The sequence below is a fragment of the Lissotriton vulgaris genome, chromosome 8 (genome assembly GCF_964263255.1).
Source record: "Lissotriton vulgaris chromosome 8, aLisVul1.2, whole genome shotgun sequence".
Lineage (NCBI taxonomy): Eukaryota > Metazoa > Chordata > Amphibia > Caudata > Salamandridae > Lissotriton > Lissotriton vulgaris.
In genome coordinates this window covers 1,565,802,872-1,565,829,968 of record NC_141696.1, presented here as the reverse complement: position 1 = coordinate 1,565,829,968, position 27,097 = coordinate 1,565,802,872, and the positions used below count along the sequence as shown (strand labels likewise).

General features: G+C 46.6%; 1 protein-coding gene across 1 annotated transcript in view; it reads left to right on the top strand.

Moving 5' to 3' along the window:
- SPAG17 (sperm associated antigen 17) overlaps positions 1–27,097 on the top strand; it is a 1,900,597-nt gene that overhangs the window by 668,448 nt on the left and 1,205,052 nt on the right. The window contains exons 9-12 of the mRNA XM_086935838.1: positions 4,474–4,635; positions 12,814–12,919; positions 17,853–17,971; positions 23,201–23,338. Of these exons, the coding sequence (XP_086791964.1) occupies positions 4,474–4,635; positions 12,814–12,919; positions 17,853–17,971; positions 23,201–23,338 (525 nt within the window). The remainder of the gene's footprint in view (positions 1–4,473; positions 4,636–12,813; positions 12,920–17,852; positions 17,972–23,200; positions 23,339–27,097) is intronic.

The window sequence follows — 27,097 nt, the reverse complement described above, 5'->3', positions numbered from 1 at the left end:
TGGCCATGGTTATTCCCCATTTCAGAGAATGCTCGCTAGTTGGCTCTACTCAAGAGATCCCCTTTGACTATTAGAAAATAAGTGTCTATGGCGTTGCAGCACCTTCAGCAGCTAGTCCCCGGGGGCCCAACAGGCCAGATTCAAGTCTTACATAACATAACGATTATTTGTAAAGTGCACGTTCACCCCGAAGGCGTCTTGGCGCAGAATAACAGATGTTTATTGTTACCCAACTCAATGTTACTCATTTTATTGACCTCAGAAAGGTGAAAGGCTGAGTGGACCTTCCGGGATTTGAACCTGTGACCAGGATCTCAAACACTTGCCCCTCCAGTGGACTCATTAGTGTCTTACCTGCGGCAGCACTAAAGCATTTAGAGTGTCTCAGGGTTCCCTAACCGCAGGTCCTGGTGAAGTCTGGCTGCTTGCAGTATATGTAGCAGCACCCGGCAGTCGCAGGCTCTCTCCCGAGTGGATCTTTGAGCTCCCGACCTGAGCCCAGCGAGGGTGCAATGTCTTCCTTACCGTCCTCCAAGTTCCTTGGGGGGAGAATAGTGGCAAATGTCGAAGCGCAGGGCTCGACCTGCTGGTCGCAGCCTCACCCTTGTCCCGGCCGATGGCCCAAACTCTTTGGCATCATTGTACTGACAGCCCTTCCTGGTATGCTGGGTTGACACTGTACCTACGGACACAGCACAGACGCCTCTGCTGCAGTTGCCCACAGCACGGCTAAGGCGTTCATATGTCCTGATGCACTCAATCAAACAATCAGGGTTTTGTAGAGCACACTACTCACCCATGAGGATTGCAAGGTGCTGGGGGCAGGGGTGGGGGGGGGGGGGGGGGTTGTGAGCAGCTCCACTGGGGTCATTCGAAGAGCCAGGTCTTGTGCTGGTCACTATTACTTGAACAGTAACCCCCTCAGGCCTACTGGGTCACCGCAATGAGGCAGTAGTATCAGTACCATATCACCTCAGCTCCAAGATGCCTCGCCAATTGAGTGCATTGTAAGTATATCATTCAGTCAGTCAGTCAGTCAGTAGGAGCATGGCGCTGCTGCACAGCGCTCGGTGCCTGGCTCAGTCTACAGCTGCCCTCTCCTGTTGCTGAATCAATCCTGCACATGGGCGATGACCAGATCAGTGCACGCCGTATCCTCACACCTCACAAGGGATTCCTTTCAGTAGGGCTCCTCAGTGGACCTCGCACCCTTCAATGCTCTCCTCATTCCTCACAAGGCTTGCTTGGTTTCCCTGGGTCATGACCCAGCAGGGAGACCATCAGGCCTTGACCCAGAGTCCTGGGCACATGCAGACGTCTTGCAGAGCCTCCCCGAGTCCTCAAACAGACCGTCTGGTTGCTTGGGAGATGACTACGTTTGGGGTTTTAACCTCCCCTTCTTATGCTACATTTCCAGACACTAAATGTGATTTAGAGTCTGGGTCTTTAAAGATTTGGGCTCCGCTTCTTTTGAAGTGAAACTTTTCTCTCTCTTCTTTGCTCTTCAAAGGCTGTCTGTCACAGCAGGAGAGATAACGAAGCACAACAGAGGCCATGGGAGTGACCAGAGTCCACATCTGGATGTCAGCCACAGTTATATGTAAATCAAAAGGTTAATCCTGGACTCCGAGACCCACTCTTCATGGTTCTCTTATCAGCCCCATCTCCTTCCTGAGAGGAGTCCAAGCCCCTTCCTTGTGATCTATCATTGAATCGAAGAGCACCCTTAGAAGTGTCCCACCACTCGCAGCAATGCAGGAATACACACATCTGTCTGGTGGGATTCCTCTACTCCTCATGACTTCACCAGGAAGTCCTGGACTTCCCAAAATGGAGCCAGGGTCCTCCAGGTAATGTCCCACTGCAGGCACACTGCACTCGGTGTACAGCACACATACTGTCCACTGGTTTATCCATACCTTGTGCCACCGCAGACACACATAGAGTCCGCAGACACATGCAGTCTGCACGCACTGCTGTGGCTTCTATTTATTGTCATGTGGTGTGCTATTTGCAAACACACTCACTCTGCGCGCTGCACAACCCTTTACCCTTCATGTATTGCAATTCGCACAAGCACTCATTCCCCCAGCACATGCTTTCATTGCGCACGCACTGCACAGCACCACATCATACAGGCATACAGACACTCAGTACATGCACTCACCATGCATGCGCTCACAGTACGGCTCTATCCCTGTAGTGTACCCTTCCGAGGCACACACGCATCCTGCACAGAGTCACTACTTCAGCTCTGCAGCACTCTACCTCTACCTGATGTAGGCCAAGGATACGTTAAGCACACAGTAGCAGAACTTTAAAAGGGTGAGTGACCCAGCAGGCCTCACTCCAGTGATGCAGATTAAAAAGGTCCTGTTCAATCCTACTGGTTTCTACACGCGATGGTGCCACCACTGCGCTCGTGCTGGTTAACCGTGGTGAAGGCGGTAGCCTTCTACCACTATGAGGGGAGTGCTTTGGGTACAATCTGTGAGACAGGCCTATGTCATGGCGCACACACATGATCCGTGTTTGCCCATGACAACAGAAATCAGCATTAGGGAGCCAGACAGAAGTACAGTTGGGCACTCAGGGCAGCGGTGCACGTCTTTACCATGCACACCAACAGTTACCCATAGACCTTTTCGCCCCTCTTCCTTAGAGAGCTCTCTTTGACTACTTTGTGAGGAGGATCTAGTATTTCAGAGTTGATTTCTTTACATATTTTTAATCTGCATAATCATCCATCAGATTTTTCTCTTTGAGATAGAGTTCACTCAAAACGCGCGTTGATCACACACTCCTTATAACAAATGTCCCCGCGTGGAGAGCCCCTGGTTCTGCGCCCCTCTTGTTGCTGATGCAGGTCTATCAGGCACTCTAGGCCTTCTTATTGGGTATAACCCACCTTTATAAAACCTCAAGTAAGTAAATAAATGAAATAAAATGTAAGTCTTTCCTACCAAGACAAACCGGTTTGTATCTGGATGGGAATCTGAGCGGCCTTTGCATAGAAGCCAGTCCGATTTGCCACAGGGCCACCTATATTTATGTATGTACTTATTTGAGAGTTTTATGAAGCGCGTGCATGGGCCAGAAGTATCAGAGCACTGGTTCATTGCTATAAAGGTGGTTACATAGATCACAAGATACATCTTACTTACGGGAAGTACAGGTTACATCGATAGAAATGGTTGTGCTTATCATATTCATTATATTCAAATTCATTATTTTCAAGCAAGCTTTATTCGACGATTGTCATAAAAGCATATTCTACATATAAAAATACATGCATAAAACAAATAAAACTAAGTTAAAATATCCAGATCATAAAATTCATGAAATACATAAAATACAATCAATTCATTACCAATACAGGTATGGCCGATACTATTGCACAATGGTTTAGCAAAGATACATGGCCGACATGATTCTGTGCTTATCTTTACCAATGGAAGGTCGGCCGGAGTAGTGCCTGTCTTATGGTCGTAAGTATTTTTCGAGCAGAAATGATTTTATATATTTTATTTATTTATTTACCTTTCTCTTGAAGATAAATATGAAGGGGTTTGAATCTGGGCTGACCATGAGCCTATATCAGAGTACCTGAAGTTTCACTCCTTCCAATGGCGAATTTCGAATTTCAATGATAGTTCTATGCTAATAGGACACAGCATGCTTCTAGAGGTCACACACCATCAACATCTGAAAGACACATGACCACAGGGGTGGCTGTCTTGAATGGCAGACCACCAAGTCTGTCTTGAATGGCAGACTTGGTGGTCCAGGAGGTTTTGGAAGGTGAAGTGTTTGACCGACAGCACTTTTGCCATCCAGCAGTCCACCAGTGCTTCTCTGTCGAACTGAGATTGGCTTATTCCTGACCCGACCAAAGTTGACAATATGAGGCTTATTCCGAAAGATTAAAAGTGTCTTTGAGTGTCCTTGGTGACTAATACGTGGCTTGTGGTGGGTGGCAGGTGATAATAGCTTCACCTCGCTGATCGCCTACCCAAGGTGGTACCACTCTTTAAGATGTGACGCCCTATATCAACAACAGACTGGAGATGTAAGGTGACACCTTGTGATTTCAGATATTTGACCTGGGCTGTCTAGTCAGGGTGTCACCCTTCTCTTCCACTAATTATGTATTTATTCATTTGTAAAGCATTGACAAAAGCACACTCAAGTACAAAGACTCATCACGTGCTAGCTTAAAGGACGTGCAGATGTAATAGAAAGGTCAGGTTTTTAGGTCTGTCTGGAGGTCTGTCCATCTGAGTGTGAACCTTGCTGACAACTGAGGGTGGTGGGGAGGGGAGTAGAATGCCACTTTTCCCCTGTAAAGTCCTTCCCGGTATTGTTCAAGATGATAGAAGGCAGCACAATTCAGAGATGTGATGGAAAAGGTACTTCTGCTGAAGGCATCTTGTCAGCCATGCCTCCTAAACTGTGCTTCGTCTTTCCCAACAGCTGGCTCTTGGCACCGAGATCTTCGAGGGCATTGCGTGTCTGATGTATGACTGTCTGGACTGGAAGCGCCAGTATGCACACTACATGGACAACATGAAGATCATCAAAGTTCCCCTGGTGGCCCAAGAGAAAGTACTTCCCAAGCGGCCCTCTGTCCATGAGGTACGTACATGGTCTTTTATAGGGATGAGCCTTTCTCCTTCTCTACTCAACCGTGAGCGTCATTGCGTTAGGTACATGATCTTTTATAGGGACGAGCCTTCCTCCTTCTCTACTCAACCGTGAGCGTCATTGAATTATGTACATGGTCTTTTATAGGGATGAGCCTTCCTCCTTCTCTACTCAACCGTGAGCGTCATTGCGTTAGGTACATGATCTTTTATAGAGATGAGCCCTTCTCTACTCAACCTTCATCATTAATCTGCACAGGAAGTGACATTACTCGCTTTCCCATCATCCATCTGCACAGGAATTGACACCAATGGTTTCCTGTCAAATCTGTCTTTAAAAGAAGAAGCAGGAGGAGGAGTCATTCCAATCATCCATCTGCACAGGAAGTGATTTGACTGGATTTCCTAGCATCCGTCTACACAGGAAGTGACATTATTCCTTTCCCCTTTCAGGACCTACTTAATGGCTGCCACAACATGGAAGCACAGCTGGCCTGCAAAAGGCAAGCCTGTCTGCGCCTGTCCGCACCGGGCCCGTGTCCAGCGCCAGGAAACCTGATCCTCTACCCAGCCAACGCTATGATACTGCGACCCTCAGCACCCTCAACCCTGGCCATTGCTCACACGTCCAACCACCCAAATAACACTCCACACTTGCATTCATGCTCCTTAACGCCCACTCACTTACCAAACATGTCACAGAGATCTGTGATCTTATGCGTAACAATGTCCCTGACCTGCTTTTCCTCACAGACACCTGTCTGAACCCTGAATCTGCACCTGACATTGCCACAGCAATCCCGCTATAACATTGCCAGGCAAGACAGACTTCACAAGCCCGAAGGTGAAAACGGCATCATCCACAAGAACACCATCACCAACAGAACATAAGAACTTCAACCCCATCTCTCTTCTGCCACAGCGAACATTCTTGAGCAGGTAGTTCAGAGTTAACTTTCTGGATTTCTGGAATCTAATAACCGTTTCCATGACTCTCAATCCAGCTTTAGAGCAGGATACAGTACAGAGACCGCACTCATGGAAGTTGCGGAGAGCGTCCGCAAAACCATAGACCCGGCCAACGCAGCAATGCTGTTGCTACTCAACCTGTGCCAGTATGGGATTTAATGTTAAATGCACACAAAGCGCATCTTATAGATGCCCCTTGAAAACCAACCAGCCCTGGCGTGGTTGTTGAATGGCTACTCACCATTTGCCACCACCAGACAGGTTTCTGGACCCCTGGGTAGGAAGCCTCCGCTCTCTGGGTCCAGAAACAAAGCCCATCCTGGGCAGGGATGTCATGCCCCCCCCCCCCGAGGATTGGCTGGGTCCACAAGAGGGGAAGCTTCAAAGGCCTGCGACGATTGTAAGCTGTCCCTGCATGTTGCTGCTAACAGCAACTGTCTCCTAAGGATTCTGACCCCCACTTTGGGCGGGAGAATCGGCGAGAAAACTGAGCTAGGAGGAGAGGTGTCCCCACTTTTGCCAACCCCACCCCTCGGCTTGGGGAAGCAAGGTGTAGCATGCATCTCAATCCCCTCCATCTTGGAGATGAGAGGACCCAACCAATTAGGAAGAGGCCCATGCCCCCTCCCACTCAAGGGTGGCATAATAAGGGGTGTACCCACCCCAAGGAAGGGACCCATTGGTCCCGACCTGCACACCCCTGTAACGCCCCCATATTTACTATGTAGGGGCAACCGCAAACCTTGCTGCTTCAGATTCAAGGAAGAAACAAGAAAGACCGAAGAGCTGTGCTGACCCAGGAAGGAGAGCACACCAACTGCTTTGGCACCAGCCCTACTGGCCTGTCCCAACTCTGACCTCCCTACAGCAAAACCCTAATGTGTCCGGCAGCCAGCATCCCCCCAAAGCCTGGAGGGCCTTCCCTGCAATCATCTTAAAGACTCTGTCTCCCAGGAGCACCGGATTTGCTCAAACAAATACTCACCCACAGCATCCGGATCCAAGCAACTCTGAGATTTTGCACCACTTTGGACGCTCACGGCCAGAGTTCAAGTGGCCCAACACCACAAGGAGGTCTCCCCAGCGATCCTGACCTGGGATCTGGTGATACCCGACCTCCCTCAAGCAAGGCCAAAAGACCCCCTTGCACCCATTGCCTCACAGTCTTGGGTGGCCCAACCGACGGTGGCAGGCTTCCCCCAAGAACCCAAATGAACTCTCCAGCTGGTGGTCGCCTTCGGGAAGTCTCCCTGCCCAAGCCTGCGGCATCTCTACCGAACCAAAAGTCTCCATTGGAATCCACAGTGTCCCCGACGTCTCCTTGGCCCTCTACACCTAACCTCCCCTGTGCCGCTAGTGGTGCAGCTCCTCTGCTGACTGTTAGCCCCTTCAGTGCTGATCTTAAACCCAGGAGCTTTGCTCCCACAGCCGAGTGGCCTGCTTGTAAGCACCCCCTGACCGAAGGCTACATTACCCCCATTGGCTAACACTGGGCCCCTGAGCTCTGCACCTGGCTGCCCCAGGGCTGCTGGTGGTGCACTTTCAGTGCCCAACTGGACCTTGTGGAACCTTGGTCCTAGCCCCTAAGACTCCCCCTCGTAAGTCATTTACTTACCCGAGAAACCGCAAATCCTTTTTCCCCATAGGAACCCATGTTGCGAGTTTGGTCCTAAACCTGTTGTCAAATCAACTTTTTGTATGAAAGGAAAAGTAACTATATTGCAAACTTGAGAAAGTCTTACCTTGTATTGTAAGATCCACGGTGTGGTATCTAGGCATACCACCCTGAGTAGTGAATGTAATCTAAAAGTAATTTTAAAGTATTTCAAAAGGAATTACTGTGTAATTTAATCAGTTTTTAAATCCAATGCAAACCTGTAACGACTGCAAATTCAACTACAACTGCATTTCCTTGTAAAGTTATGAATTTGAGCATATATTTCACTTACCTGTGCCAAGTCCTGCTTGGTTCTAGAAATAAAACAAAAGTATACCTTTTTTATACATACCTAATTGGTCTGGATTCTGTCTCTGAGTGTGTGTAATCAGTCCTCCATTGAGTGAATACAATAAATGCTTAACATACCCTCCTGATAAGCCTAGCTGCTCGCCCACACTACCACAAAGAGCTGTTAGTACTTACCTAATTTAGCCTCTGCTAGACCTCTGGGGACTCTCTGGACTCTGTGCTCACCATACCTTTCTTTAGTTTAGTATCTACAGAGCCAGCTTCCTACACCCTCTATGCCGGGATAAAAAAACAAAAACCTCACCAGTAGGCTGCAGAACATTTAAAACTCGGTGGCCAGAATCACTCTCAAACTCCCACGCCACATTCACATCGCACCACACCTGGAGGAGCCCACTCACTCCGTATTCGCAATCGAGCAGAATTCAAAGTCCTCAGCCACACTTTCAAGGGACTACATGACACTGACCTACCATACCACTGCAATCACATGTGTGTTCACAAACCTTCCAGACACCTCCGCTCGTCCCATGCATACGGAAAACAAGATCCGGCTGTCGAGCCTTCTCCTGCATCGCTCCTGAAGTGTGGAAGGACCTCCCGTTACACATAAGAGCCTCTTCACCACTTCGTGCACTCCTCAAGAAGCTGCAGACCTGGCGTTGAGTGGTCCCACCGTGCCCTCGGTGTGCCTAGACCCGCACCCACTGAGCGGCAGGACAACCTCCCGGGTGATGGTGCGCTTTACAAATCTGCATAACATAACCTTGAGCATGGTGAAGGTACACGCATGGTCTTTGATAGAGAGGAGCCCTTCTCTTTCTCTGCTCAACCTTGAGCACCACTGCAAGGAATCTCCTTTTGTAGGACAGATGGGATCCCACTGTCGTTTAAAGCTCTCTAATCCCATGATTGGTTGAAAATATTTGTAATTTGGAATCTATAAGTCAGGATTTAAAGTGACCAAGAGCAAGGATGTAAGAATGCATTTAAGCGTCCGTAGGGCAGAAGGAAGAAGGGGCACTTTTAAATGGCTGATTGCATTAGCAGAAGGACCCCTAGTTCTTGACCTTGATAGCAGACCATACCCTGGTGTTCCACGTACCACTCATGGTGGACCCCTAGAAGGACGGCTCATCTTTCACTCTGAGCTCCATGCCATAAAGGCATCATATTCCCAGGCCTTGTCTATTGTGTTAAACACCTTGTTAGATTTATGAGTGTATTTTCAGTTGTTGTCACTGAGACACCCCCCAGTCGGACAGAATGAAGATGGTGCACTGTCATGCAGCACAGTTTGTTAGAGTGCATGCAGGGGCTCCCTAATCAGAATTATCTAAGAGGGCAGAGGGTACAACAGCTTGTCTCTTCTTGCAACTGGTCATATCCTGAATTAGCTAGCTTCCCAACCCCACAAAGTGGCAACTCGCCTCAGTAAACTATTCAGCTATCTGTCCCTCTTCCCTGCACATCAAGCCTCACCCTTCACCTTCATCAATAGTTTAGTCAAGATATAGTAACTAGGTTACCCAGCTGGTGTCATTTCACATAAGTAGGCTTTTCTGTTTTCAGTTTCTATTTTTGGTAAATTCTAGTGGGGTTTTTTCAGTGATTTCAATACCTTAAAAACAGTTGTTATCAGTGATTATATATTTGCGCGCCACTAAAAACAACAAAAAAAGTGTTTTTCCGGTGTTTATGGAATGTTTTGCTTTTATTATTGCTTGCTTTCTGCACTGATAGTGTATGGTATATAGACAATGTAGTATAGTGTATATGAGGTCCAAATAGATTTTTGTAAATTAAACTTATTGTAGTACACAATACAATACTTCTTCAGTGAGTCTTTGGTCATGTGCGCTCGCTCTTTCCTTCCCATGTAAACTTCTGAGAAAAGGCCCTCTCAACATTGGCACTTGAGATGGGCAACGCCAAAACAGCCAGTACACAATTTGCTAACTCTGGCCACTGACATAGCTTTCCTTGCCAATACTGGTGCACTTGAACATTTTGATTCTCATGGCAGGTTCTGCAACATTTGCATTGAGCAGGCGCTTGTCTCGTTTACTGAAGGGATCTAGAACTTGTACAGAGTACCGCAGTTAGATATCATTGACTTCAAATGCCATTGGTGATGAAGGGACATTTCTATGCATCATTGCACGCCATTTCTCATACAGTGTAAAATAAACGTTCCTGAATTGCTCTTCAACATTGCTTTGCTTACCAAGTGGTAAGCACTCTAACATGGAACATGTGCAGTGCCAAAGTCACTAAAGGTGCCGCCCAGCCTACTCTCTAGAAGATGTTTCACATCTACACCAATTATGCTGAACACTTGGCAGACAAGGGGTTTTTCAGAATCTAGTTTTTTTATCATGTCCACTACAGCAGTTATGTTTTCCTATAAAAATCTAATAATGCAGTAGAGTGCACTTTTTTTAACATCACTATCAATATGCGACCAAAGATCCTCACATTTCTTGCCTTTGGCATCATCACTCAGCCAAAATTCTGTAAACGGTTGCCACATGGATAATATGGCATTCATTGCCCCTTGGACTGAGAACCATCAGCTAAGGGACACAGTTGGGATGACTCTTTGATGCCACACAAAGCAAGAAATGATAAATATTTGCATTTTAGTTCCTGTGCATAAGAAAACAGAGTTCCACAATGGACTAAAAAAGTAAACCGCACCCCTCATTAACTCTGAAGAATGTAAAGATGCTTTCAGCATACCATTTAACAAGTGGCAAGGATCTCCTACAGGGAATTAGTTCAGCTTGGGTATCAATTTTGACAGGTCATCACACAACTTTTTCATATACGTAGCTGAATCACTGGAAATACAAACAATATCACTCCAGTCTTCGCTGAACTTGGAAAGAACCTTTTTTGAAGACCATTCCAAGTGACACTGCGTTCCATGTTTTCCAAAAGTCTAGTGTCATGTTTTCACCACTATCCCAGATGCTTGGTGATAGCGCTCTTTATACATATGCTTGTCACTATACCTTGCGTTGAATGTTTAAAGCCTGAGGTGTTGGCAATTCTCCTACTATCAATATTGACCCACTAGAAACTGTGGGCTAATGTATTAAGGGTGTTTACCCTTTCTCTGTGGGTAAATGTGATGACACATATTAGGAAGGATTCTTATGAAACTAGCCATTTTACCTATCAGTTAAAGAATCAAACGCAGCCAAAATATCAAATATGGTTTTGATATTTCCTGATGCTCAACAGTTTATAAATTGATTAAACAAGACCTAAAACATGCATCTAAAACCTGCATCTTTAGACCAAAGACCACAAAACTGAAACAAACAAAAGGAAGAAGAAACAGCATTTTAGTGGCATCCCTAAACATCAAAACTCAAGCAGAATAATGTTAGCCAGTCTTTCTTACTGCTAGCTTGTATAACAAAGTTACATTGTATTGGCCCCTTCAGGAAGAAAAAAAATGACTCTTTCACTCTTTTTTCTTTATTTGAATGGCATTTAGTTTGTGGTTGTGCAGGTGTTTTTTTTAGTGTTTATATGTTTTCACTGGTGAGGGTTATTTCTCTTTCAGTGGGGTTTTATCAGTTATTATAGGGTTAAACCTCAAAAACCCACAACCTACACATAAGGTTGTGGTAGCAAACAGTCCTACAGATTGACAACCTCTGGCTTTAATTGTGGCTCAGTATGAGGTAAACAGTCCATTGTGGACACAATGTGACTGGAACCACCTTTTCTTTATAAGGTGCACTGCTTTGAATGTTCACTTGCACATCAGCAGCATCACACCTGGAGAGGATATATGTCCCACCCCGGAGAGGATATATGTCACACCTGGAGAGGATATATGTCAAACCTGGAGTGGGTATAAGTCACACCTGGAGAGGATATGTATCGCAGCTGGAGAGTATACATGTCACACCTGGAGAGGATATATATCACAGCTGGAGCGGATATATGACACACCTGAAGAGGCTATATTTCACACCTAGAGAGGATACAAGTTACACCTGGAGAGGATGCATGTCACACCTGGAGAGGATGCATGTCACACCTGGAGAGGATATATGTCACACCTGGAGAGGATATATGTCACACCTGGAGAGGCTATATATCACAGCTGGAGAGGATACATGTCACACCTGGAGAGGATATATGTCACACTTGGAGCGGATATATATCACAGCTGGAGAGGATACATGTCACACCTGGAGAGGATATATTTCACACTCAGAGAGGATACAAGTCACACCTGGAGAGGATATATGTCACACTTGGAGAGGCTATATATCACAGTTGGAGAGGATATATGTGACACCTAGAGAGGCTATATATCAACTCTAGAGAGGATATATGTCACACCTGGAGAGAATACAAGTCACACCTGGAGAGGAAATATGTCACAACTGGAGAGGATATATGTTAAACCTGGAGTGGGTATAAGTCACACCTGGAGAGGATATATATCGCAGCTGGAGAGGATATATGTCACACCTGGAGAGGATATATATCACAGCTGGAGCGGACATATGTCACACCTGGAGAGGCTATATTTCACACCTAGAGAGGATACAAGTCAGACCTAGAGAGGATACAAGTCAGACCTGGAGAAGATACAAGTCACACCTGGAGAAGATATGTCACACCTGGAGAGGATGCATGTCACACCTGGAGAGGATATATGTCACACTTGGAGCGGATATATTTCACACCTGGAGAAGCTATATATCACAGATGGAGAGGATACATGTCACACCTGGAGAGGATATATTTCACACCTAGAGAGGATACAAGTCACACCTGGAGAAGATATATGTCACACTTGGAGCGGATATATGTCACACTTGGAGCGGATATATGTCACACTTGGAGCGGATATATCTCACACCTGGAGAGGCTATATATCGCAGCTGGAGAGGATACATGACACACCTGGAGAAGATATATGTCACATCTGGACCGGATATATGTCACACCCAGAGAGGATATATGTCACACCCGGAGAGGATATATGTCACACCTGGAGCGGATATATGTCACACAACTTGAGAGGACCTATGTCACACCCTCACCCAGTCTCTTCTCACTACCCTGAAAATGATGCTTACTCACATAAACACACTGATGGTTAAAGTGTCGCCCTGATAGGGCAGCTGCTGAGATGGAGTCTCAATGTCAGAGAGGGCCTTCACAGCTCTCACTGGGTCTCTCTTTGTGTCTCTTTAGATGCCGCCCGTGACCCCTCCCTCAACGACACCTGTTGGGAAGAAGAAAGCACATGCAGAGGAGCCCCCACCTGTGGTTCCACCCACCCCGCTACCATCAGCACCAGGTAAGGGGCAGTTACCTAAGAGAAGTAGAGCTCACATACCAGGTGAAGCGCAGTTAGTTGAGAGAATTAGGACTAACATACCAAGTAAGGGGCAGTTACCTAAGAGAAGTAGATTTCACATAGCAGGTAAGGGGCAATTAGCTGAGAGAAGTGCCGCTCACCTACCAAGTAAGGGGCAGTTACCTTAGATTAGTGGGACTCACATACCAAGTAAGGGGCAGGTACCTAAGAGAAGTAGATTTCACATAGCAGGTAAGGGGCAATTAGCTGAGAGAAGTGCCGCTCACCTACCAAGTAAGGGGCAGTTACCTTAGATTAGTGGGACTCACATACCAAGGACGGGGCAGTTACCTAAGAGACATAGAGTTCACATACCAGGTAAGGGGCAGTTAGCTGAGGGACTTGCAGCTCACATACCAAGTAAGGGGCAGTTACCTAAGAGAAGTAGAGCTCACATACTGGGTAAGGGGCGGTTACCTAAGAGAAGTAGATTTCACATACCAAGTAAGGGGCAGTTACTTAAGAGAAGCAAATTTCACATACCAGGTAAGGGGCAATTAGCTGAGAGAAGTGGGACTCACGTACCAGGTGTAGAGCAGTTGCCTGGGAGAAGTGGGACTCACATACCAGGTAAGGGGCAGTTAGCTGAGAGAAGTGCAGCTCACATACCAAGTAATGGGCAGTTACCCAAGAGAAGTAGATTTCACAGACCAAGTAAAGGGCAGTTACCTAAGAGTAGGAGATTTCACATACCAAGTAAGGGGCAGTTACCCAAGAGAAGTAGATTTCACAGACCAAGTAAAGGGCAGTTACCTAAGAGTAGGAGATTTCACATACCAAGTAAGGGGCAGTTACCTAAGGGAAGTAGATTTCACATACCAAGTAAGGGGCAGTTACCCAAGAGAAGTAGATTTCACATACCAAGTAAGGGGCAGTTACCTAAGAGTAGGAGATTTCACATACCAAGTAAGGGGCAGTTACCTAAGAGAAGTAGATTTCACATACCAAGTAAGGGGCAGTTACCTAAGAGTAGGAGATTTCACATACCAAGTAAGGGGCAGTTACCTAAATGAAGTAGATTTCACATACCAAGTAAGGGGCAGTTACCTAAGAGTAGGAGATTTCACATACCAAGTATGGGGCAGTTACCTACGAGAAGTAGATTTCACATACCAAGTAAGGGGCAGTTACTTAAGAGAAGCAAATTTCACATACCAGGTAATGGGCAATTAGCTGAGAGAAGTGGGACTCACATACCAGGTAAGGGGCAGTTAGCTGAGAGAAGTAGATTTCACATACCAAGTAAGGGGCAGTTACCTAAGAGTAGGAGATTTCACATACCAAGTAAGGGGCAGTTACCTAAGAGAAGTAGATTTCACATACCAAGTAAGGGGCAGTTACCTAAGAGTAGGAGATTTCACATACCAAGTAAGGGGCAGTTACTTAGGAGAAGTAGAGTTCACATACCAAGTAAGGGGCAGTTACTTAAGAGAAGCAAATTTCACATACCAGGTAAGGGGCAATTAGCTGAGAGAAGTGGGACTCACATACCAGGTAAGGGGCAGTTAGCTGAGAGAAGTAGATTTCACATACCAAGTAAGGGGCAGTTACCTAAGAGTAGGAGATTTCACATACCAAGTAAGGGGCAGTTACCTAAGGGAAGTAGAGTTCACATACCAAGTAAGGGGCAGTTACCCAAGAGAAGTAGATTTCACATACCAAGTAAGGGGCAATTACCTAAGAGTAGGAGATTTCACGTACCAAGTAAGGGGCAGTTACCTAAGAGTAGGAGATTTCACATACCAAGTAAGGGGCAGTTACCTAAGAGAAGTAGATTTCACATACCAAGTAAGGGGCAGTTACCTAAGAGTAGGAGATTTCACATACCAAGTAAGGGGCAGTTACCTAAGAGAAGTAGATTTCACATACCAAGTAAGGGGCAGTTACCTAAGAGTAGGAGATTTCACATACCAAGTAAGGGGCAGTTACCTAAGAGAAGTGGGACTCGCATACCAAGTAAGGGGCAGTTACCTAAGAGAAGTAGATTTCACATACCAAGTAAGGGGCAGTTACCTAAGAGAAGTAGATTTCACATACCAAGTAAGGGGCAGTTACCTAAGAGAAGTAGATTTCACATACCAAGTAAGGGGCAGTTAGCTGAGAGAAGTGGGACTCACATACCAGGTAAGGGGCAGTTAGCTGAGAGAAGTAGATTTCACATACCAAGTAAGGGGCAGTTACCTAAGAGTAGGAGATTTCACATACCAAGTAAGGGGCAGTTACCTAAGGGAAGTAGAGTTCACATACCAAGTAAGGGGCAGTTACCCAAGAGAAGTAGATTTCACATACCAAGTAAGGGGCAGTTACCTAAGAGTAGGAGATTTCACGTACCAAGTAAGGGGCAGTTACCTAAGAGTAGGAGATTTCACATACCAAGTAAGGGGCAGTTACCTAAGAGAAGTAGATTTCACATACCAAGTAAGGGGCAGTTACCTAAGAGTAGGAGATTTCACATACCAAGTAAGGGGCAGTTACCTAAGAGAAGTAGATTTCACATACCAAGTAAGGGGCAGTTACCTAAGAGTAGGAGATTTCACATACCAAGTAAGGGGCAGTTACCTAAGAGAAGTGGGACTCGCATACCAAGTAAGGGGCAGTTACCTAAGAGAAGTAGATTTCACATACCAAGTAAGGGGCAGTTACCTAAGAGAAGTAGATTTCACATACCAAGTAAGGGGCAGTTACCTAAGAGAAGTAGATTTCACATACCAAGTAAGGGGCAGTTACCTGAGAGAAGTAGAATTCACAGACCAAGTAAGGGGCAGTTACCCAAGAGAAGTAGATTTCACATACCAAGTAAGGGGCAGTTTCCTTAGAGAAGTGGGACTCACATACCAAGTAAGGGGCAGTTAGCTGAGAGAAGTGGGACTCACATACCAGGTAAGGGGCAGTTACCTGAGAGAAGTAGAGTTCACATACCAAGTAAGGGGCAGTTACCTTAGAGAAGTGGGACTCACATACCAAGTAAGGGGCAGTTACCTAAGAGAAGTCGATTTCACATACCAAGTAAGGGGCAGTTAGCTGAGAGAAGTGGGACTCACATACCAGGTAAGGGGCAGTTACCTTAGAGAAGTGGGACTCACATACCAAGTAAGGGGCAGTTACCCAAGAGAAGTAGATTTCACATACCAAGTAAGGGGCAGTTTCCTTAGAGAAGTGGGACTCACATACCAAGTAAGGGGCAGTTAGCTGAGAGAAGTGGGACTCACATACCAGGTAAGGGGCAGTTACCTGAGAGAAGTAGAGTTCACATACCAAGTAAGGGGCAGTTACCTTAGAGAAGTGGGACTCACATACCAAGTAAGGGGCAGTTACCTAAGAGAAGTAGATTTCACAGACCAAGTAAGGGGCAGTTACCTAAGAGAAGTCGATTTTACAGACCAAGTAAGGGGCAGTTACATTAGAGAAGTGGGACTCACATACCAAGTAAGGGGCAGTTACCTGAGAGAAGTGGGACTCACATACCAAGTAAGGGGCAGTTACCTGAGAGAAGTGGGACTCACATACCAAGTAAGGGGCAGTTACCTGAGAGAAGTGGGACTCACATACCAAGTAAGGGGCAGTTACCTAAGAGAAGTGGGACTCACATACCAAGTAAGGGGCAGTTACTTTAGAGAAGTGGGACTCACATACCAAGTAAGGGGCAGTTACCTAAGAGAAGTAGAGCTCACATACACTGCAGCCTCCCTCCCCCACCAGCTCTTTCAACCCGCTCACCCTCCACCCTGGATTTGCTATCCGTTGCCATAACGCCAGACCTAATGTTTAATAACATGCTGCTTTCTGATTCCTCACAAAAACGACAAGGACAACCCTACCCACAAGGAACCAGGGTGCGTACTTTATGCCAAAAAGACAATGGTTTCACGTCATTTTGAGCACATAGATGTCCCACACACTGTCTTTGTCCTGAAGAGACCCCTTATCCACCCCCGGGTCGAAACGCCGTCAACGCCCATAGGAAATGAACCAGTTTTACCAGTGTCTATGATTGAAATAGCCATTGTGTTAATATCCACTGTATCATATCTGGTCATTTGCCTTCCTTCCTTGTATATATCCCAGTAGAAACCTTGTAAATATTCCTGTTGATATCCTTTTGATTGTTTATGTTTTTGGTTCACACATATTCACTTGGGACACATGTGCACAGGGTAACTATGCTCATGTATATATTGTAAAATTGAAAAATACAATTTGACTAATCTTTGCATGCAGAAATCTATGTGTAGAGTTGTGCTTTCATTACCAGACATCCCCCACCTCCCTCTTTTATGTCTCATTGCTATTATGCTTGGTTGTATCATTCATTGTGACTACATTTATAGCTCTCTAATTCCTGACATGGAGTGGTAATAAACACCTTGACAAGGCTGTAAACTGGTACTAGTAAAGTGCAGAACTAGCACATTGGGCTAAGAATGCTCTTCCAGCCCTGCCCATTAACAAACAGCTTTATATATTTATCTAATTTTCAAGTCGCATATATGTAATATTATATTGTCCATTGCTGGCCTCTTACCTACTGGTCAAGTCTAGCCGCCGTACAGACCTCCTGATATTTAGTCAGTGATCTCAGATAATAAAATCTTCTTAGATAGTAAAATCTCAACAAAATAAGACTTCATATGCATCCAAGATTTCTCCTCCCAGAGCCAAAGTGTATAAACTGATAACTTTAGACACATCCACAATAGTACCACAGCCACTCCTTTCCACCTTCATCCTGAGTCTTTCTGTTAAAACTAGGAAGCCTTCCATAACATCACTATTGTTTTCCTCGTTTCCCTGTACTTGGAGAATGCCTGGCGGCGTCCTCCTCAGACTGCCCCCACCTGTCCATCATCTCCTGACTCTCTCTGTTGCATTGCAGCTCCTGAGCTCCCCTCTCTGACCGCCGAGGTGGACATGCGCTATTATAATGACCTGCTGAATATGGTGCCAGAGGAGGCCATGTCTGTCCCGCTCATCCTGCACTGCATGCTGGACCAGGTGAGTGCCATGTCCCACTGTCCCAGAGAACCTGCACTCCATGCTGGGCCAGGTGAATATTATGTCTGCGCCCGTCCATTCCTGACCACCGCCAGCCGCCAGGAACCCTGCCCGTTTTTAGGTCTCGCTGAGCCATTGCGTTAGCAATGCTTGCGAGATATAAAGTAAGGGCTTTGAAAAGTGCTCCTAAAATGCGGATTGGGTACAGTGCATGTGAGCACAACCACGCACATTGTGCACACCTTCCATTTGCCACTAGACACTTTGTGCGCTCGCGCTGCGCTCCGCCTCTGCTGCCACACGCATTCAGCTCACCAGGCTGCACACCCCTCACCCCCATATGCTTGCTCGCCAATGTCCCTCCCACCCTTCCTTTGATCTCCGCTTTTCTTTGAACTTTCAGCGCGAGTTCGCACAGGCTCCTCTCCGCCCCCATCCTTTAATGGCCCTCCCCCAGCACACAGCGTGCATCACTTGTTAACCCATGGCGGGCCATCACCTCTGCAGCCTGCATGTCCCGGGTGGGCGCAACACTTACAGTTTACGCGTGCCCAGCATCTTCCCTCTGCAATGGGTGAATCAGCAGAGCCGGGCCCACCGTAGGGTCAGTCGAGGATGCAAACAGCCAGCCAGCGAATCAGACTCTGCAAGAGTGCATTGTGTGACATTTGTTTAGCTTAGCATGTCGGTTCTCCCAGCTGCACGGGTCCTCGGTATGTGTTAATTCACTTAATCTCCCCTGTACTATCCCTGCCCCCCACCGCCTCCCTCCGGTTGCTGCTTGTTTAGTTACTTTTGTTTACTTTTAACCCCCTTTCACTCCAACATCACTTCTTTTCTGTATACTCCTGCTCTGAAGTCTCTCATTTCATTTGCACCCCCTATTCTCCTTCACCATCCCTCTCCCGCCTTATCTTCGCCAGCTTCACCTCTTTTCATATGCTCCCCCCTTATATGTTCTCCCTGGCCTTTTCCATGCTATCACCAACTCGCTGAAATCCCTTCCCCTTTTACATCCTTCCTTTTATCACCACCACTACATATTTATTTTCATTCACAGCTATTCCAGTGGCGTAACACAGGCCCCCGTAGCTTCCACAGTGCGGGGGCCCTACAAGCTGCAGGGGCCCCCTCGGTACAATACTCTGGCCACAGAGCCCCTCATTAAATCCGCAGGCGGCCCCTCACGTACCTTCCTTGGGGTCCCCTCAAGTTTTGTTACGCCACTAAGCTATCCACTTTCCTGCCCTCTCCATCTTGCTAAAACACCTACTCCCCTTTTGCTGTCTCCGGCTCACTCTAGCTCCACCCACACGCACCGGTTGCCTATCCTGTCCTCATTGCAGAGCACTCTACAGCATAATTTCCGCGTGTTCTACCTCTGCCCACACTAATTACTGTACAGCTAGAAATACTTTTTAATGCTGTCCTCTGTGGTAGGTGTCAGGTGTGGCGTCCCTTTCGGAAAGGGCGGCACGCATGGGTTATTCTTCACTGTTGGCCAGGGATCACACCATACCAATGGACGCTTTCCGGGTGGGGGTGAACTCTACAGTTTCTGGCATCTTTGTAGTTTTTGTGTGTAGACTAATGTGCACGTGGGCCTCCCTCCACCACCCACGCATAACAATGGTGTGCCATCACTGCATGTGTGCCAATATATACAGTGGGCATCATCACAGAAATGGTTCCATTGTATGCAACGGGGCACCATTACTGCATGTGTGCCAATCTATAAACGGGATACCGTCACTGCATGACTTAACACTGATAAAGTCCCAATGGCCAGACCTATTGGCTATGCCAATGCTTGTATTTTCTCACATGTAAATTTACTAAGTTGTTAACTTCCCCAACTTTTGGGCTGGTTATTGCTATTCAAGTGCAGAGCTTATGCTATTAAACAATCAACACACTGCCAACCTTTTACACTGTCCCGAGGCACCTTCTGTTTTAGCATCTATTCCGGAACCTGTTACTAAAAGCAGTCAATGCAAGGCCACCTCACACCTTATACCATCGTCAACAAGCACTGGAGGTGGGGAAACTGTTGAGCAAAAGTAATGGGGCTCTAATTTAATGCACGATCAACCCCCAAACATGCACTTGAGGTATGGAGTCTGCTGGACTCAGATAAACCAGAAGTGTTGTATAAGTGAAACCTGGCTTCACGAATCAGCCCTCCCCCCCTGAATATCAACTAATTTGACTTGACAGAAACATCAAAAGAGGGGGAGGCCTAGCAATAGCCTCTAGGGCAAGATCTAAGATAAGCAGTTTTGGAAACCATTACCTCAGATTGGATTGAACTATGTATTTTCTGAATTGAAAACCAGAACAAGGGAACCTGGAGAGGTGTCTTTGTCTACAGACTTCCTGGTCCTAAAACTAATTACAGTAACCGTTTGACTGAGAACATTGACCCACACGTACTAGCAACAGATAACTTCCTTCTCATTGGAGATTTTAATTTCCATGCTGAACTCTCTTCTGACACAGATACCAATCAATTGATCACCAACCTAAACACACTGGCACTTGTACAGAAGGTGACTGGACCCACCCGTTCAGCTGGCCACACCATTGATCTCCTTTTCACGAACTAAGCCAACGTTATATGGTGAAACTGACACCTCAGATCTGTTTCAGACCATCGCCTTTTAAAATTCCATTTATAAACAGCCACCACCCTTGAAGATCCAAGTATTGAACAGAAATGGGCCAGGCCCTCGAAAAAGTCAGCCTGGCAGCCTTTTCCCCCAACTTTTTTCCTCTCCTGACAGGCTCAGAGAATATCGACCATGTAGGGGCCGTCTTTGAGAAAGCAATTACACAAGCCCTTGACATTATTGCACCCCCTATCTAAAGTCAAACACAAGTCTAAAGCGTCATCTTGGTTTACTGAATCTCTACAAACTGACAAACTAGCTAGCAGGAAAGTGGAACACAAATGGAGAACAACTAAAAGCACTGAGGACAGGCTAGCCTACAAACACATCTATAGACACTATTTAGGTAATATGAAGATAGCCAAAAAAACGATATAATTACTAGAATTGACAAGGCTGCAGATTCACACAAGGAACTACTTAAAATACTAAAAGAATGTACCAACCCTCCTTCCTGCTAAACCAACAGCCCATCTACACAAGACTGCGTAGATACATTGTCTAAGTTCTTTGATGAAAAAATTGACATAATTCTTAACAATTTCCCTAAACATAACAACATAGTGTAAAGAAACGAGTGTGCCTGCATACAGACACGCACCACAGTACTTCTAGAAGAGTTTACAGAATTTACTCAGGAACATGTTCAAACAGCCCTCCTCAGGACCAAATCTGGTTCCTCTGTCGATTCTGTCCCACCCTATATTCTGTTCACTCTTTCCCCTGCTTTCCTTAATTATCTTACTGACCTTTTTAACATGTCGTTAAATCTAGGGACTGTTCCAATTAAATGGAAAGCAGCTAGGGTCAAACCAATCCTTAAAAAACAGTCAGCAGATCTAGAGCCTAATAACTATCGGCCAATTTCCATACTTCCTTTCTTTGGGAAAGTACTTGAGTCCCCTGTCAATAAACAATTAACCTTTCTAGAAAGCCATCAACTCTTAAATCCATCTCAGTCAGGTTTTAGAACTGGTTATAGCACTGAAACATCCTTATTAGAGGTAGTCGACAACATAAGACTCGCCCAGGACATTGGGCAGTCAGCAATGCTGGTCCTATTCGATCTGTCAGCAGCCTTCAACACCATCTCCCACAGAACCTTAGAACAAAGGTTGCAGGAGATGGGAGTGAGAGGAAAGACCCTTAATTGGCTGAGAAACTACCTGAAAGATTGAACCACCACTGTACAATGGGCACACTAGTTTCCCTCAGTCGGATGGTAGATAAGGGAGTCCCCCATGGATCGATACTTAGTCCCATGCTTTTCAACCGCTATGTGGCACCTCTGGCCAAGGTAATTAGATCTTATGAGTTTGACGAAATGTCATATGCAGATGACACTCAGTTGTTAATCACTCTCAGACCCAACCCAACAGACACCAGAATCAGATTTAAAAGCTGCACGACACACATAAACACCTGGATGCAAACTAACCATCTTCAGCTCAACACCAGTAGGACCGAGATAATACGATTTGTGAAAGCTCATGAACTCTGGTCCAATGACTGGTGGCCTGCGAGCCTTGGCCCCTGTCCATCTCCTAAGCCCATGGTACATAACCTTGGAGTTAAAATAGACGACAAGCTGTCATGAGAGACCAAGTAAATCATATCCTGGGCACCTGCCATGGCATAATGCGAACCCTGCATAAAATCGTCCATTGGATCCCATTGGGATCAAGGGAACCACTCATTCAGGGTCTAATAATCAGTCGTCTGGATTATGGAAATTCACTGATGGCCTCCATCAATGAAGAGCTTTATACCAGACTTGAGGTGTTGCAGAACACTGCTGCTAGACTGGTGCTAGACCTGTCGAACCACTGATGACTGTGTCCAGCATTGAACCTGTTCAGATAGTGATGACTGTGTCCAGCATTGAACCTGTCGAGCCACTGATGACTGTGTCCAGCATTGAACCTGTTGAGCCACTGATTACTGTCCAATAGTGAACCTGTCGAGCCACTGATGACTGTGTCCAGCATTGAGCCTGTTGAGATAGTGATGACTGTGTCCAGCATTGAACCTGTCGAGCCACTGATGACTGTGTTCAGCATTGAACCTGTTGAGCCACTGATGACTGTCCAATAGTGAACCTGTCGAGCCACTGATGACTGTGTACATTAGTGAACCTGTTGAGTAAGTGATGACTGTGTTCAAAAGTGACCCTGTCGAGCCACTGATGACTGTGTCCAGCATTGAACCTGTTGAGATAGTGATGACTGTGTCCAGCATTGAACCTGTCGAGCCACTGATGACTGTGTCCAGCATTAAACCTGTTGAGATAGTGATCACTTTGTACAGTGTGATCCTGTTGAACTAGTGATCTCTCCGTCCAATAGTGAACCTGTTGAGCTAGTGATGACTGTGTCCAGTGGTGAACCTACTGAGATAGTGAAGACTTTGTCCAGTGATGAATGTGGGGAACTATTGATCACTCGCTCCTTTGCAGACCTTCTTCCATTGTCCCTCACAGTCGTTCTCATGAGGGCAGTGACAGATGCTTTAGGTGAGCATAAATGCATTAAAATATTTTTATATTTCTTTTTATTTCTAGGTTGTAGCCAGTGAACAAGACCTGAAGCCCCCCAGTCTGGTGGTTCCGCCACCTCGCCCTGATGGACTGGATCACAGTATCGCAGATCACATGATCTCCCTGCTGGACTCCCTTAGCCTCTCGGAAAAGGAGAAGAAGGTATTGTAGAAGATCTCCATGGGGCTTCCTGAATCTCACTGAGGCACCCAAGGTCTACATGAGGCATCCACAATCTCCCTGAGGCATCCAAGATCTCCCTGAGAAACACAGGCTCTCTCTGAGACACAGGGAGATACTGGGTGTCTCTCTGAGACACCCAGTATCTCCCTGAGGCACCCAAGATCCCTGGGACACCAAGATCTCCCTGAGACACCAAGATATCCCAGAGACACCCAGATCTCCCAGAGACACCCAATATCTCCCTGAGACACCCAATATCTCCCTGAGACACCCAAGATCTCCCTGAGACACCCAAGATCTCCCTGAGACACCCAAGATCTCCCTGAGACACCCAAGATCTCCCTGAGACACCCAAGATCTCCTGTAGGCATCCAAGATCTTCCATAGGCATCTAAAATCTCCCTATGACACACAAGAGCTCCCTGAGACACCTAGAATCTTGCTGAGGCACCCAAGATCTCTGAGGTACCCAACATCTCCCTGAGGCAACCAAGATCCTTGAGAAACCCAGGATCTCTATGAGAAACCCAAGTTTCTGAATTCACTATGCTGTGCATTATTCTGCCATCTTGTTGTAGTATTTCTTCTCTTTTTTTTTTGTGTCCCAGGTGGGACTTTGACATTCCACCATTTGGTGCCCTTCGTGACGTCAATGCGCTTCCTCCGGAAGCTCCCACCTTTGGCTGCCATCTTCAGATTCTTTTTTCCGCCATTGGGTCGGAATCAACAGTGAAGGAGCTCCAAAACTTTGGAGAGAAGAATCGACAAAAAATCGAAGAATCATCAAAAATATCACCAGAGAAGACACCGGAGGACAAGTAAAGACATAAGTTGACAAAAGAAGAGAGAACATCGAAGAATTTGATGTTTCTACGGAGAATGCGCATGTAGGGGGCACCCTGGGCGCGGTGATTGACAAAACTCCATTTAAATTCTGCGCAAACTTCCACCACAAGTACGCGCAAAAGGAACAACACCCGGTTTGCAATCTCTGCCTGCCGCTCGATCATTGAAGCGAGGACTGCAATGCCTATGGAGCGTTCACCCCGAAGACTCTCAGAGTGAGGGAGAGGCAAAGAAGAGCAAACTACAACATGCAGCAGCAGGGAACACCTCCATCGCGCTGAGATTTGGGACTCTTCAGAGGAGAAGAAGACAACTTCGCTGAAGGACGCCATAGTCGTCGAGGTCGAAAAGAAAATGTCGAAGGAGGTAATAGAGTTGTCAAACCCCAAACACCCACTGATACTTGCAGATGCGAATCAAAGTCCTCAAAAGGAGCAGGGCCGTCGAAGTACTCAATATCGACAACTGCATCTAAGGACGAGCAGCCCGTCGGATCCTTTGAAAAGGACTCTCAGAGGGCAAAATCCCAAGACAAGGGAAAGGTGCCAAAGAGCAGCCACAAAAAAGAGGCCTCGACGTCAAAAACGAAGACCGGAAACCTGTTTCGACTTAGACGTCGACAATCGTGAAGAGAAAGGCCAAAACCCTCTACGCAGAACACGCGGCTGAGATGGAAAAGAAAAAGACAAGGCTTGAGGGTGAAATGGCAAGCATCTTGCAACGCAAGAGAGACTTCGACGAAAAGATGAAAGTCTACAACATTCCGTCGAAAGCCACAGCCGAAGCTGAAAGGTGCGTCCAGGATTTTCAACCGCAGACCACGCCTGAACCTGGAGAGGAACAGGAAGAGGAAGAGCTGTACTACGGCAACACCGAAGGGAAGGAAGACGAGCAAACTTACCAGGGCTCAACGTCCTCGGAGGCTCAGGACTTGCAGTGGCAAGATCTCAACGCAGAATCCCCGGAAGAGGGTGTAGAGTCCTATCCGTCGAGGCCTTCGTCGCCAGACGACATAGGGATCTACAGTCAAGCCATCAAAAGTGCTTCAGACACATATGGAGTGCAGCTAGAGGAAGAAAACCCCATTCTTGCTTCCTCTTGGAGACCTAGTTGCCATCACAGACTAGAAGCCAGTTCCTGCCCATGCTCCCGAGTGTACTGGACCAGGGTAAGGAGGCATTCAAGGAGCCTGCTATGTGTAGAGCAGTAACTCATCGAGCAGAAAATAAATGGAAACATTCTTCAAAGGACCCCATGTACATCAGGGGATCAGTCCCAGCTGACTCGGTTATCACATCCACGGCTAGGAAGAGAGCAAATATACCCACTAACCCTGGCCCACCACCAGACAAAGAGAGCAAGAGGATGGACCTAATGGGTCGGAAGATGGAAAGAAGTGCGGAGATACAATGGTGCACGCCCATTCCAATGCGCTCATCAACAGGTACGCATACCAGCACTGGGAAGAAGTGGGCAAACTCCTAAAGCACGTACAAGAGCAATACCAGAGAAAGGCGAGCCACCTGGTAGAAGAAGGGAAAAACATGGCAAATACATGTCTGAAGTCTGCCCTGGACGTAGAGGAGACATCAAGCAGGCACATGATGCTGGGGATCACAGAAAAGAGGCATGCCTGGCTAAGGATATCAGGCTTCAAGAATGAGGTTCAGAAGAACATTCTCAACACACCCATCAATGGGGAGCAACTGTTCGGGGCACCAGTTGATGGCAAACTGAACCAACTGAAAAAGGATAACGAAACAGCAAGGTCCATGGGGGCACTGCAGTTCAGAGGTATGAGAAGAGGGACACCATCAAGGAGCCAACAGGTAGGGGTAACCACCAACCTGTGGCGCCACACCAAACCTTCCTACAAGGTTATCAAGGAGGTAACCAGGGACAGCAGCAGGGAGAGCAGCTGCAAAACTGGCAGTACCAGCCCCAAGAGAAATCCTTTTGAGGGTGCGGCTGAGGAAGGGGTAACAGGCAGAGGGGAGTCAGCCTCCCTCATCCACGAGCCTCATCAGCAGAATCAAAGCACATCTGGCCAAGATCTCAGGGGGTGCGGAAAGAGTCAATACAAAGAATACGAATAAATCAAGATCTACAACAGTAGATCCTCCAACACACAACACCAGTAGGTGGAAGAATAAACACTTCCTCCAGGAGTGGAGGTAAATAACATCAAATGGATACTAAACCTCATCCAATATGGGTACTGTATAGACCTGGAAAAGCCACCTCCAAACAGAAAGCCAAGTGGCAGAGTAATCTCACTGATTTGATGCAGGAAACAAAAGAACTTTTAAAGAAAAGAGCCATAGAAATAGTACCACACAAACAACAAAACAAGCGACAGGGAGTTGAGAAGATCTAGTGGTTGTCACGCAGGCAGTACAGCAAGAAATAGCGTGGTGGAACAAAAAGAACATAGCACAAGGGAGACCATTCACACAACCCACTCCAGCAGTGACCATTACAAGACAACAGACACCTCCCAGATGGGGTGGGGAGCGCACACAAACAACTTCAAAGTAAGGGGTTTGGGGTCACATCAGGATGCCATAAAGCACATCATCTACTTAGAACTCAAAACAATGTCCCTAGCCTTAAAAACCTTTCAGAAACAGCTATAGGGTCACAGGGTATTGCTACAAACAGACAAAACAACTACCATGTTCTACATCAACAAGCAGGGAGGGACACAGCGGGTAGCAATAAATCTACCAGGGAAGGACAATGTGGAAGCAGGCAGGCTCAGCAGACAGACGTCCGCATCCCATGAATGGGAAATCAACCTACAAGAAATACAGAAGATATTCCACAAATGGGGGACTCTGCAAATAGACCTATTTGCAACACACCCAGAGCCAGGGAGCTTCAGCCTCGCAG